Raw genomic sequence first — 14,149 nt, 5'->3', positions numbered from 1 at the left:
AAGGAGACCGTGCTTTTATAGAATACAATTCTTGTTGGAAATTACGAAAATACCCATATATATGGTTTGGGTGCGTGAAAAATATAAATTGGGATAGGGATGAGATTATGCAGAATCAAGAGTAGATTTGCAATTGAGAAATTTTCATGAAACACATATAAAATGAGTGGAGTTACCAAAATTGCTGTGTTTTTATGTTTTTTCCTTGTTGAATAATTTGACTTTCTAGAAGTCTATAACCATTAGCTTCCAATAACCAAACTTACAAACCTAGTCATATTCATATAGACATGTATGATGCCCGTCGAATGTTTGTCTTTCAATACTTCAAATGACCAAACAACCTTCACTAGATGGCACTGCATCACATTATACATGTACTAGGGGTGACATTGATCCAATGGAGAAGCCCTTGTGTCCGGATTCTCCAAGGTCTCCTATGAGTTTAGTAGACCTTTAATTATACTTAATAAATCTTCCGTACGGCGTACGAGCGCGCGTGCGTGCGCATAATCACATTTCCGCCTTTGATATTTGACCCAAAAAACAACCGATTTTATTACAATGTGTTGTTAGATAAACACTAGGTGCAACAAATTTATCATGCACCCATTATGTGTAGCTACACATATACATTGTACCATTTTACTATTTAATCAAACCATTTAAATCCTCTTCAAATCGAATCTAGTCTAATCTAATAATATATAAGTAAAACGGAATCATGCATCCTGCCAGTTCGCCACGTGACATTCCTTCTTTTTTTTCTTGCATTTATTTATATGCGCCACATGGCATTCCGTTTTTTTTCTGCATTTATTTATAGATTTATAAACTAAAAGTTTTACTGCCAATTTTCCGTATTTCCTCCAAATCCCAGAACCCGTTTTCCACATTTCACTTTGAAACCGTATTTCCATCTTCCACCCCTCCACCATATATTCTTCTTTCTAGGGTTTTTTTTTATATATATTTTCAATGTTTGATCCACCATTAAAAGGGCTCTCCAACTGCCTATTGCAGTTGAGAACACTTAAAGATCTATCTCTGAGGAGGCAGAGGCTTGAAAGCAAGAACATATTTCAATATAAATATTTAGGTACTGCTCCTCCTTTCTAATCTAGGTTTTTTCCCTTATTTTCCATATTTGCTCCACCATTAAAAGAACTCTCCGTCAACCTATTGCAGTTGAGAACTAGCAAATCACATCTAGAAATTTTTTAAGGTATCGTTCCTGCTTTCTCATCTAGGATTTTTTGTCCCCATATGGCAGCCCTATTTCTACGTGTGTCGAAAAAAATCTCTATAACACATTAATTCTGGCGTGCATAAATTTCTGATTTTCAGGTTGTTGGTTTCTTACGGTGAGGGGAAAATATCTGATTTTCTGCACTTTCAAACCCATATTATTTTTAACATAGTTGTAGTTTTGGTTCTCATTTCAGGCTCTTAAACGGCCCAGTGCGCCATGTGGCATTCCGTTTTTTGATTTTTTTGCATCCCGCTTTTTTCCCATCGCTTCTCGAGAACCCCTTCAAACATCTCTTCAACTTTCCAATAAGCGAAAACGTCTCGAGAACCCAATAAGCGAAAACTCTTCCTTAAATGATCTTTTTGTTTTTTGTTCAAGTGCAAGGCAGGGGGTTGCAACTAGTCTTAAATATTGCAGGAGATGATACATCGTGACTCAAATATTGAAAGTCAAAAATACATATGAGACCTGGAAATAATAATATCGGGACCATAATTCTCTTCATCGTGAATTTGTTCGTGACATAGTGGTTTGATTTATGATACGAGGGTAAGTGGGAAACGGATGGCTGTTGGAAAGTTTCTAAAAAGTCTAGAGTTTCTAAACTTGATAGAATTCCTAAAAGACAAGGATTGTTATATTTAGGCTTGCTAATTTGAGTGTGGCCTTACATGTTTAGTGACCTTTCATGTTCATAGAGTAATTTCTTGAATTTGGCAACATTTGGGAAGGGAAAGGTGATTTAAATATCACTTTCTACTTTGATTAAAGTTGCAAAACGAATTTGGGCATTCTAGGAAAGCTCTATGAGAGTTTTGCCTATAAAAGAGACACTTGGTCCCTCTTGCCACACACCATAACACTAGAACTCATTGAGAGAGAGAGAGAGAGAGAGAGAGAGAGAGAGAGGGTTTCCCATAGACCTATTGGTGTGCAAGGTAAGAAAAGTATTAAGGGGCGTTTCTGGGCCTTCGCCGTGCTCGAAAAAGCTACCAGGATCGTCGGATTATACACGCTCAAGCACAAGCCATGGTGAAAGGTACATCAAACCCATCTCGTTTAAATTCGAATTTTTTCTTTGTTTTCATTGCCTAAGATCCAAAGGGATCATTAAGTTAATGTTTAGAATAACAATGGCACCATAAAATCTCCCGTTTATTCCGCACTGACAATTCTATCTCCTTATTCTGTTCATTTATTTGATCAACCTTGATTCGTGCATAATCGAAATAGAACACCTATTCTGATTCCCAATTATAGCAAACAATTGCACCCTTTGTCTTATTTGCAACTAGCAAAAACGGCCCGCAATAACTTGCCCAAGAGTGAGAGAGAGGAGTATATTTATAATTTTACTAGTATTCGGGCCCCAACATAGCATGGCTGTAAAATGGTGGGCTGACCCTAATGCGTAGGTTTGGTTAGAGATGATGGGCCTTGCTCAATCAAAACCAGATGTGTAAAATAGTGGGTCCCACTTTATAAAACACACGTGGGCCAAACTGGTGTCCCATCCCATCAATAACATGGGTGAAAAATGGTGGGCCCCAGCCATGGTTATAAATTGTTGGGCCTCACTAACCCAATAATTAGCATTATCCAGTCAGTAATTTTTTGGCACATAACCATGGGCCTATTCCAGCTCTAATCACCCAAACAACAACAATGGAGCAAGTTTGAAATGATGTAGCAGCAGGTGCTACTGAATTGGATAAGTCGCAGCTAGGAATATATTTTCCACTGTCCAAAAATGCCCTTAGCAGTGTGCATCGGTCAACCTCAGCAAAGTGGTTTATGGATCCTTTCAGTTTTTTTTTGTGTGTCACATTGTTATTAGACCTGGCGAATGGGTGGCCGGGCTGGGTTGGGTTTCTCCCAACCCGTACGGGTACGGGCAGGGTAAAAAATGACCTGGAATCTTACGGGTCGCTATTTTGTGAACCCAGACCCCACCCATCTATATGGGCCGGGTGGACCCGCGGGTCACCCAGTTTTTTTTTAGTTTTTGCTATTTTCATTCCCACACTATAGGATGATCCAAACCGTCAATGTGATAGGCCATTACATAAATAGGTTGTGCCCAAAAAATCATTTCCGTAGGATGATCCCAACCCTCCCATCTATACAGGAACTGCATATAATGGAAACCTCTATAGATTGGAGGGCTAGATCATCCTATGGAAATGATTTTTGGGGCACAGTGTTCCATCACATGGACGGGTTGGATCATCCTATGATGTGGTCCATAAAGTACTTTTTGAAAAATACGGGACGATCAGGCCTAACACCATATAAAATCTCCTCTTATTCTAGGCCCTTCAATTTACAAATTCCTCTTTATTTTACAGTGGATGTTCAAGGGACTTGAAACAAGGGAGGTTTTTTGGGACTCACGAAAAAAAAAAAACAAAGAGAGGTTTTTGGGGGAGGATGAGCGGGGCAGGAACTGCGGACTTCTTCTACAGGGAGGCCCAGCGACTGGGCTATGTAGCACGATCGGCCTTCAAGGTGTGGATTTTATTTTCCATCTCTTTTGTTCTTATATCTGTTTCTGATTTTTCTATGTTTTACTCTTTTTCATTTTACTTTTCCAATTCTATTTTTTGAAGCTGTTTTGGTGTTTCCAGCTGTTGCAGATGCAGAAGCAGTACAAGCTGATATCATCAGGAGCATCAGTTCTTGACCTTGGATGTGCTCCTGGTGCTTGGCTTCAGGTACCCATTTGCCCCTTCTCGTTAACTATTTCAGTTGCATAATTTATTGCTCATGTATCTGTTTGATCTAGTATATTAGAGTTATCTGGGCTATGGGGTTATATTTATCTGAGTTTAAAGAAATTTTTTTTTTTTTTTGGGTGTTCTGTGATCATGTAATTGCTTCCCTGGCTGCTTGTTATTGGCAATTTTGATATGTCGCTTTTGTAAGAAACGTGTCTGGGAATTCTGGGGTTTCCATTAAATAAAGATTAGTTTGCTATCAATAATGCAAGGCACAAGCAAAGAAGATTTACAATCTATACATAGTTAGCAGTTGGGTGTTGTTGCCCTGAGATCTGGATCGAGGCTGACTCGACTCCCGGAGCGAAGATTCACAACCTGTGAGCTTGGACTCCGGGAAGGCCCTCTGATGCTTAAGTTAGTAACATCCAACAAATACGAAGGCTGATCTCTCTAGAGGCCGATTGAACCTTTGAGCCTTGGCTCCCATTTTATAGAGCAAGAGTCCTGGAATGTGGGGAAAGTTGCCTCTTATGGGCTCTTTCCTAATTGCCTTACGTTTCTTCTAGAAACCAAGGCTTCCAAGTTTATTGATGATGGCGGCTTTATGGAGCTACAACTTTAGGGTTTAAGTTTCTAGGACTCACGTATAAGCCGTGAAATTACCCTGCTGCCCTTGGCGCGCTTGGGCTGCGTCTGTCATGTGCCCGTCTTTGATTTGGTGCCGGTTTTTACCCCCAACACATGCCCCCATTTGCGTAGGCTGGTCCGGGCTGAGGAGATTGATACACACGTTTGCTGAAATGGATTGGCCAGCAGGCGAGCTTTCTGCGTTGGGCTTCTTCGTTGGATTTGGCTCGAGGGTCCTCGAGGAGGTGAGAAGCTCCGACGATACCGTCCGAAGGCACAAGGGGAGACTGGTTGTGTTCCATGTTTCTCTCTTTGGCTATAGCGGCTGAGGTATCAGAGAACAGGTGCCGATCTCCGAGGTCCCGTTGGAAGTCGGCCGAGCTCCCAGCCTCTTGATAGCGAGATTCGAATCCTAAGGGCTCGAAGAAGAAGAAGAATTGCATAACTTCCTCTTGGAGCCGGCAGAGTTGGAGGTAGTCGGCGTAACTAGAATTTGTCGCCTGAGCTGGAGGTGACCGGCCAAATTGGCTGCGAATTCCGGCGGGGTTCCCTCGGCTTTGCGATGGGTCCGAGGTTTCGTCTTCCCTCTTGAGGAAGAGATCCGAATCCTTAGGGGGAAGATGTGTTGATGTAGCGAAGACTTGCTATCAAGATCTGTTTTTAGAGGCGAGTTTGTTGTGGCGGAGTTTTCCCATCCACGGGGATTACTGGGACGAGTAAATTTGTGATCTTGAGTATATGAGCATGGGTGGAGTACCATTAGTAATGAGCTGATGCTGGGTACGTCATTTTAGACAGGTCCGACTTGGTACAAGTGATAGGCCCCGAATAAAGGGGCTTTATATTGAGAGCTTCGTATTTGATCCCGGCATCGGCATCACATTTGCAAGTATGGAGGGATACCATCCCAATTCGCCCATTGACATGGGTTTATATCCCTTCTACGGGGATGGACCCGAGCTTGTGGTCAAGCCATTTTTCTAGAGGAGGAAGAGGAGGAGGCGTGGGTGGGTGTGGGGGGGGGAGGGACGATGAGGACCGGGTCCCGGCCAAAGATAAGATGGCCAACTCTAGTTGTAGTGCAGGGGCACAAACATAATAAGGCATTATGGTGGTTCATATGTAATTTTCTCTTTTACTAGGGGAGTATGTGTATTTTTCTAGGAGTGGCATTCTTGTAATTGAGCTATGTAGTGAGGGGCAAATGCAACTGAGTGAGAACTACCCATTTAAATAGCCCCCTTTTTTTTGAATTTGGGAGGGACATTTGGCTGGGATTTGAATTGTAAGAGGTGGAGCTCAAGCTTTGGGAGAGAGATTATTTGTAAAAGGGAGCTTCGATTGATGTTAAAAAGGAGATCTTGCTCAAAGAAGGCCCTCCATTTCCTCTTCATCTCAATTCGAAGTTTCAGTTAAGCTAAGTTCTTATTTTATTGTTACGTTTCATTGATATTCAAGAAAATTTAGTTCAACTATGTTCTTGTTCTTCCAATTGTATTTTCTAGCATTTTCAGCATATTTTCCGCACTTTCTGCTCATTTTCTGCAATTTCCAGCAAGTTATTGGTTTTTGTACTGGTTTTGATCAGAATTTTTGTTCTTTTACTGTTCCTTCACTTATCTGAACTGACCAATTGGAAGTAGATCTACAAGAGATCTACATCACATCTCTACTTGAAGACTCCATTGGGGAGGTACTAAGTGATGATTCGAGGATACCAAGTTGCTCACTTAGATCCTTGATAGACAAATCTTTTCTGTCTGTCATTGATTTTCTTGCGGCATGAGGATTAGTTGTTGCCAATTTCCCTCTCAACTGTGGCTGTGTTGGCTCTCGTCATTCTCATCTTTGGGCGTAGATGAGGATGGAAATCCCAGCACATATCCCATGTATGTATTCTTTTTTCTCAATGAGCGCACTTAATTTTGTCTCTATCAACTGTCGATGTTCTTGAATGTGGTTGGTTTCCCCCATAAGTGTTTCACTGTTTCCACCACGTTTATTGCCTTCAGACTTTGCTGCTAGCGCTAAATGCTTTAATTTGTTTCCGAACAAGCACCCAAAGGCTGCTAATCGGATCGCTTCTCCTCAGATATAAATATAGACATATTCAAAGGGAGGTAGTTCATCTTTCCCAGGCACTTGAACCCGTTGGAGTTCTATATCTGGGTTCAAGCCATCCAGTAATTCAAAAATTCAGTTTGTTTCTTCATATATCCAAAGATTAGGTACTACGGGCTGATAATAATCTACTTCCTCCCATTTTTCTTCTGAGAAGCTTGAAATAATCCTCTATAGATAGGTTACCTTGTTGCATATTTGCAATCTCTCTATGTGGCTGGTAAATCCTGGCTATTCCTCTTCCCTTTTGAGAATAGGTTCGGGTTACTGCATCCCCATAACTTTCACATTTTTCAGAAAAGTAGACTTTTACTGTTACTTAGCTCCATTAAATTAAGAGCGATGCCATCACTGTAAGATTCTCATATTCCCAATCATTGTGGGATGGATCTTTAAGTTTTTGAACTTTCCTGAGAACTTCCTCTGGCTACCAATAAATATCCTAGTCGTTTGTGCATATTCCAAATAGTTTCTTACATTTGGTTTAACTGTTGTAATCTTCAATCTTTGGTAGTCATTATGATTGCTTCCAGTGGATGTGACCATGGTTTTACATTTCGGTTTCGGCTGAAATTTCGGTCGGACTTATCCGAAACCAAAATTTCAGCCGAAATCCCGAAATTTCGGGCGAAATTTGGTACACGTGCACGGAATTCCATATTTTTAGGAAGACATTTCGATCGAAATTACCGATAATTTTGTTTGAAATACTTTAACGCAATAAAATATTGTTATTTTAATATCAATTTCGACGAAATTCCCGAACGAAATTTGGTATATTTTGGGATTTCGGTTTCGGTACTCACCGAAATCCGAAGATTTTGGTCGAAATTTAAAACCACGGATGTGACTACCCGGTTGTTTAACGTCAGAAATTCTATTAAATTCTTTTTCCCTAGATAATATCAAAATAAGATCTCACCAAAATAGAACATAGATAGCAAGAAACAAAGGATAGAACACACCTTCGATTGTTGTAGGATAATCCAAATTATTATCCATTGTTGTAATCAATACTGGGAAGCGGAAAAGATTCCGTATCTGATTTGACTAGCGCTCTGATTTAGATCCAGATCAGAACCCACTCTGATACCGTTTTATCTATCTAGAACATAAACTGAAATTAAAAGGAAGAAATCAGAAGAAGCTTGAAAATGAAGGGAGAGAATAAGAGGGACAAGAGAAAGCCTACTATCGGCACCATTACAACCCCCCCCCCCCCCCCCCCCACCCCATACACACACACAAAAAAGAAGGGAGAAGAGAAATGGTTCCATTTTAGTTAAGTTCCGTGCAGATCCCAATGTGGACCCTCTACATACATTAAGTGACTTCACAGTTTACGAACATGAAATAAAGGCACAGACAAAGAAACTCCAAAAACAACGTACATAGGACAAAACCCATTAACCCAATGTCTATGTAGCCACATCTCTATCTACATCCTTCTACTCCTAGAAAATCTCAGGTACTCATTTACTCTCTCAGGTACTCATTTACTCTCTCTCTCTCTCTCTCTCAGGTGCTTGGTAGATGCCCATGATACTGTAATCCAATGGCTTAGTGTTTGATTGATGTGGAATTGTATTCAACTGAATGTAGTATTTTCCAGTTGTTCTATATTTATTTATTTACTTTGGTGACTTTTTTTTTTGAATGGTTACTTTGGTGGCTTTCTATGGACAAATTTATATACAAAACTATTTTTCTTCGACATTACCACATTTTTGTTTAATCTTGTAGGTAGCTTGTCAGAGCTTGGGTCCATTGAAAAATGGTGGGGTTGTTGTGGGTATTGATCTGAAGGTGAGAACTATGATTCTTAGCTTAAGAAACTTTTTTTCTTCTTCTGTTTTGTGATCTAATGCTTTTTCAAGGAAAGTCTGGAGCTAAAATAAAATGAGAAACAGTTGATCATTTCTTATTTGAATTTTTGTAGGCAGTGATTTTCTTTGTTTTGTAATATTGATTGCAGAGCAGAAGGTGAAGGTTCCTTCTCACTGTGACACGAGGGTACAGACTATTTGTGCTGATGTCTTGAATCTTGTGAAGGACCAAGTTATGGAACTCTCTCCTCAGGTTTAATCTTTCTACATACATTATTTTTAACAAATTAACTACAATCTCTAGTTTCTGCATTGTCTTAGATATTGTTTGTTGAATTTTTAAGCCCGAAATGCAGATTTGTGGCCGAAAGGGCCCTGTGATGCAGGGGGTAAGCCTTGAGGCAGGATGAGGCATATTATTGTAATTTAATAAAAGTGTAAGGCATAAAAAATAAAATAAAAATAAGTTGCAAACAATAAAGAAGTGGAGGAGAGAATAAGTGTCTGTATGAACTATTGACTGCCAGTCTATTATGTACTATTATTTATTTATCATCAACTAAGAACCATAGCAACTAGCGAAGGGAGTAAGAAATACAGATATCTTAGTAGCAAGTAACAAATAACTGGGCAGACTGCTGAGTCCCCTGCTTATCTATTCCATCTCTCTTAGCCATTTTTATCTTGGAATAAACCGAAAAAGAATGCAAGAATGAATCCAGTGAAGAACTCAAGAACTGAGGAAGGAAACTGAAAAAGTTGGTACATCGACTTCTATATCATCAAAGAAAATCCACTCCACTTGCTTAAATTTGATCTGCATTGAGGGTTGAAGAACATCTTCAAAGTTGTAGATTCAAAATCCATTGAGTTTCAGCCATTCAAAAAAATAAAAATAAAAATCCTTTGGGTTTCTGTGAGAAATAACAGTAATAACAAACACCCTTCTCACTGTCTGTGGGGTGGCGGCTTCTTTTAGAATATAAACATAAATAAAAAATTGTAGAACTTTGGGCTCACGAAATATGTGAGGCTTAACCTGTTTAAAGAAGCTAGCCGTAAAGCAGAGGCATATGCCTCCTGAAACCGAGGTTTAAGCCTTAATCAGTATGTGCCTTGTTGGCTCTTCAAGGCATTTCATGCTGCCCATCCTTGAGACACACTTTGCCTTGAGGCAAAGGCCTTTAAACAACACCATGGATGGGTGGAGATCTTGATTTTTATGCTTAGACACCGCATGGATCCCCATCCTCGAGACACTTTGTGTTGAGGCAAAGGCCTTTAAACACCACAAATGGGTGGAGATCTTGACTTTTATGCTTAGACACTGCATGGATCTATTACATGTTTAGCACAGTAGAGGATGATAATAAGTTTAGTATTGAGCTATGGTAGTTTTGTTATTGCAGGTTATAGATTGTCAACATGTTCAATGACTGTCCGTGTAATACTTCTCGAAGTCCCCTATCTTCCTTTTCTTTATTTTCACATATTGGCACAATGTCAGCGTTTTGCTATGGTTATTGACTTCCTGTCCATTCCACCACAGTTTCACATCACTTGTTCAGTGTTGCAAGACTCATGTGGAGTCTATTTGGAGCCAATGGTTTGTTGAGACCAAGGTTGCCAGTGCGGGAAGCGGAAGTGGGAAGCGAAGGCTCCTGGGAAGGTGGGAAGCGGTAAGGGTCATAGAATATTTTTTAATAGTTAAATTTTTTAACAGAATCCAAAAAAAAATTACTAAAAATCACAGTCAGCCAAGTTTTTTATGAGATTTTTTTTACCAGACTTCTAGGATCTAAATAATGTTTGGTCATGATAGATTTTATAAATTTTTAAAATTGGCAAAGTACCCCATCGTTTTGAAGTTAAGGATTTTGACCTATCCCAAAATGACCGAAAAGGGTCGGATTTTGTACTAGAACGGGAAAGTTGATTTTTTATCCTTTTAGAATTTGGTCTTGAAACTGTTTTTAATAAATCCAAATGTGGGGTATTCCACTATTCACATGTAAATCAGACATTAAAATAGTAAAGACATTTACTTGTAGACTTTACAGGTAAATACCTAGTCCCCTGTACTCACCCAGAACATAAAAACGTGATTCCCCAATTTTGGAAATGCGATCCCCACGCTTCGGGTACCCATTTTTGGGGAACTGTCCCGTTTCCCGTTTTGGAAACGGGTTACAGGGAAACACGATTTTCCATTCCTGGGCGTTTCCTGCTTGGTTGAGAGTTGAGACTTCATCTGATGAATATTTTTACTATCCAATATGAACAAATCTGTTCCTACTAGCTGAATTTCCAGAAGCCAAATCCAAATATGACCCTTTTATAGAATTGCTCTCCCACCACTTGCTAGATCAGGCTGTTATTACCAAAGAAACATTTTTTGTTGCTCACCTCCACATGACCAAAGAGAATCACTTTTTTGTCGCTCACCTCGATATGACCAAAACATGATACCATCAGGCCTCAAATCTGTTTCTTTTTGCCATTGTTATTCAAACTGGACTGACCAATCCCTATAAGCTGATTGTCTTTTGGAAAGCACAACAAGGGCCTGCTTATCGTAAAAGTTGAGGTATTAGAATAATTTGTTCTTGTCTGCATTAGAAACTAAACTCTACTTGCTTCTCCCCTTGGTCCTAGTCGTTTCCTTGCGCCTTTTCCTGGATTCCTTCAACTGGAGACTTAGATTGAATGAGACTCTTCAAATGCTTTTTCTTGGGCTAAGGAAACTAGCCAAGGTCCATGGAGGCTAGCCTCTGTTATTGGGGAAATTGCGGACAGGCTTGGAGGGCAGGACATTGCAATTAGACACATCCCAAGAAGTGCCAATGATCTTGCAGAAAGGCTAACGAAGAGTGGTGTAAATAGACTTGTTATAGTTATTGGGCAACCTCCTGCCCAATGACATTTTGTAGTTCTTAATTTTCGATAAAATTTGTTACTCTTTTTCAGGAATTTTTTTTATCAAAATTCCAGTGTTCCATAAATTGAGTCTACATTTAGTACTACAAATCAGTCTACTTTTAGCAGATATTCTGATGCTATCTAATGTCCCTAGCATTGCTTAACAGTTTCCTTTAATCTGGTGATGAACATTTGCCTCTCCATCTTTCTTTATTCATCCATTTCTCTGCGGGAAAAATGCGGGAAAAATGTATGCATCTACTCGGTTGCTTCATTGGATTCTTCAAGCACTGGGCACACGTATGTATAAATACACCCATAAATATCAATACATGCACTTATGATTAAATGAGATCCGGAACTACCACCTCCATTACTGGTCTCTTTTTATGATTTAATAGACTCTGGCTAATTCTTATCTCAGGAGTATTTTTTTAGGCCAGTAACATTCTTGGGCATTATATCATTAAAAAAAAAACATTATTGGGTATCATAAAACCATGTCTTTTGATCCTGTTGAGATATGTAGTTGTTAATAAATCTTCTTTTCTTTGTTTAACATAAAATAGGTATATAAGCCTATGATTTGTTCTTTATTTTGCAGAGGAGTGGGTTTTCCGTGGTACTGTCAGATATGTGTCCCACTGTTTCTGGAATCACAACTAGAGATGCAGCTTTATCTGTTGAGTTGGGGATGCGAGCACTTTCTTTGGCTTTGGGAAGGACCGTTTTATGCAGTTCGGATGATAATATTGATGATGAGGAGCTCTTAGACAGGTCAGATTCTAATGCCAGTGATGATGGTGTTCTTCGACGTGGAGGCAACCTTGTAATTAAACTTCTTGAGAGTGAAGACACACAGGGTTAGTAGTTGTTTTACAAGGAAGGTGATAGTTTTTAATAGATCCAATGACATTCTATCAGTTATTCCTATCTTCTTTTGGTTGTGTGCTTGCAGGATTTAGCGAAATCTGCAAACCACGTTTCAAAAAGGCGTCATGGTTAAGGCCAAAAGCAACAAGGTCTTCTTCTAGAGAGATATATTTGATATGCCAAGGCTTGCGGTAAGCGTCAGAAATTGCCACCATTTCATTATCTATATGAGATTCCTGTGATTAGAAACTATATACATTTCCAGGAAGTTGATGTGGAGTTCAAGTTTCTGAATTCTAGTCTAGTTGTTCTGCTCTTTAGGAATTGATTATGTGCACCAGTGCACCTTATGTGGTTGGAAACTCACTGATTTTGATTTGCAGTTAGTGTAATGTGTGGAGGATCAGAGGAGAAAGGACAAACAAAAGGAAATTTCATTACCCAGAATATCAATTAGACCGATAAACATTTTTTTGTTTACATAAAATGGGAATATATATACATCTAAGCCATGTTTGGCAACCATGATTTTTTTTTTCTCATGGCACAAAATGGTGAGAGAGTAGAGGGAGAATTGAGAGGGCGTGAGTAAGGAGATGGTGAGAAGTGGCTGAAAAGTATGAGAAAAAACCTTGTTTTGAGTAGAGTTTTCCTTTTCCCTGTTTTCCAGTCACTCCTCACCCTCTCTGCACTCATACCTTCTCAATCCTCTCCCTCTCCCACCCTTCTTGACCCTTTCCCACAACTGGATAAACTAATATTCAGTGGAAAAATATTTTGTGGCTGCCAAACATGGCCTTAAAGAGGGAAATCATAACCTCAATCCTTTGTTTTGATAATGGCATCGCTCATGGTATTACACATTTTCTGATTGGCTGTTGATAGCCTTTCCAGGAATTGTAATAGCATTTAACATCTAATTTAACTTGTGTTCTAGAAATGCAGTGGAGCTACCAAATCCTCAATATGGTATTATTCTCATATTCTTTTAAAATTCATGTGATCATCTATTTTAAAGTAATCTCATGGCCTCACTAAGATATAAGATGGTATTTAAATGCTACGTGGTTGAAACAAAAAACAAATGGTTTCTTTTAATGGGAAATGATCCACTTGTTTTTAGCATTAGGGAAGTGATATCATCACTACCATGTTTTGATATTTTCACTAATGAATCTTGTCTTTTAGATACCAAGCGTACGCAGTAGCTTACTTAGCTTGCCAGTTAGAAAGGGAGGCTAGCTGTTGAAAGGGCAGAGCAGACTAGACTAAACAGTGTCGTGCTGATATCATTTCCCTTTTCTTTTAGTATTTTTAAAGAGCTGTCAAAAGAAAAGACAAGCTGGCTATGTGCAATTATTAAAACATGGTCTTGCTGATGTCATTTCCCTATTTTTATTGCCCATACCCATACGACTTGCAATTAGGGGTGGCAAAGTTGGCCGAGCCGAAACCGAACCGAAAATTCGGTTTCGGTTTGGTTAAACCAAACAGATTCAAATTTCGGTTTGGGGATCAAACCGAACCGAAACCGAATATTTCCAATGATTATGAGGTGGCAAAATTGGTGGAACCGAACTGAAACCGAACCGAAAATTCGGTTTCAGTTCGGTAAAACTAAACCGATTCAAATTTTGGTTCGGTTCAGTTCGGGGGTCGAACCGAAACCGAAACCCAACCATTGCTACCCCTACTTGCAATGAGTAAAAGAGTTAGTACAAAGGGATTTGCTAGCGTCCATTGCAGAAGGCATTTCCATGAGAGCAGCCACCTCGTTAATGAAGACAAAATCTGCTGAAAAGTGTGGCTGC

General features: G+C 39.5%; 1 protein-coding gene across 1 annotated transcript; it reads left to right on the top strand.

Annotated features, from left to right (window-relative positions):
* The first annotated feature begins 3,583 nt into the window (after positions 1–3,583).
* On the top strand, positions 3,584–12,804 carry LOC143880115 (FtsJ-like methyltransferase family protein). Its single transcript, XM_077382871.1, has 6 exons — positions 3,584–3,760; positions 3,880–3,966; positions 8,464–8,526; positions 8,701–8,799; positions 12,070–12,328; positions 12,424–12,804. Exons 1-6 carry the CDS (start codon positions 3,683–3,685, stop codon positions 12,531–12,533), a joined length of 696 nt encoding a protein of 231 aa, XP_077238986.1. The 5' UTR covers positions 3,584–3,682; the 3' UTR covers positions 12,534–12,804.
* The last annotated feature ends 1,345 nt before the right edge of the window (positions 12,805–14,149 follow it).

Source organism: Tasmannia lanceolata, unplaced genomic scaffold, assembly GCF_043159265.1.
Source record: "Tasmannia lanceolata isolate RefF3 unplaced genomic scaffold, GAP_Taslan_0.1 ptg000006l, whole genome shotgun sequence".
NCBI lineage: Eukaryota > Viridiplantae > Streptophyta > Magnoliopsida > Canellales > Winteraceae > Tasmannia > Tasmannia lanceolata.
The sequence above is the reverse complement of the archived record's forward strand: the minus strand, read 5'-3'. Positions and strand labels throughout refer to the sequence as shown.

What these genes read in the sequence shown, in the direction of transcription:
- LOC143880115 (XM_077382871.1), top strand. Translation starts at nt 3,683, where the DNA reads ATGAGCGGGGCAGGAACTGCGGACTTCTTCTACAGGGAGGCCCAGCGA. An exon ending in TAGCACGATCGGCCTTCAAG is followed by an intron (nt 3,761 to 3,879) that starts GTGTGGATTTTA and finishes TGGTGTTTCCAG; the next exon opens with CTGTTGCAGATGCAGAAGCA. An exon ending in TTGTGGGTATTGATCTGAAG is followed by an intron (nt 8,527 to 8,700) that starts GTGAGAACTATG and finishes ATTGCAGAGCAG; the next exon opens with AAGGTGAAGGTTCCTTCTCA.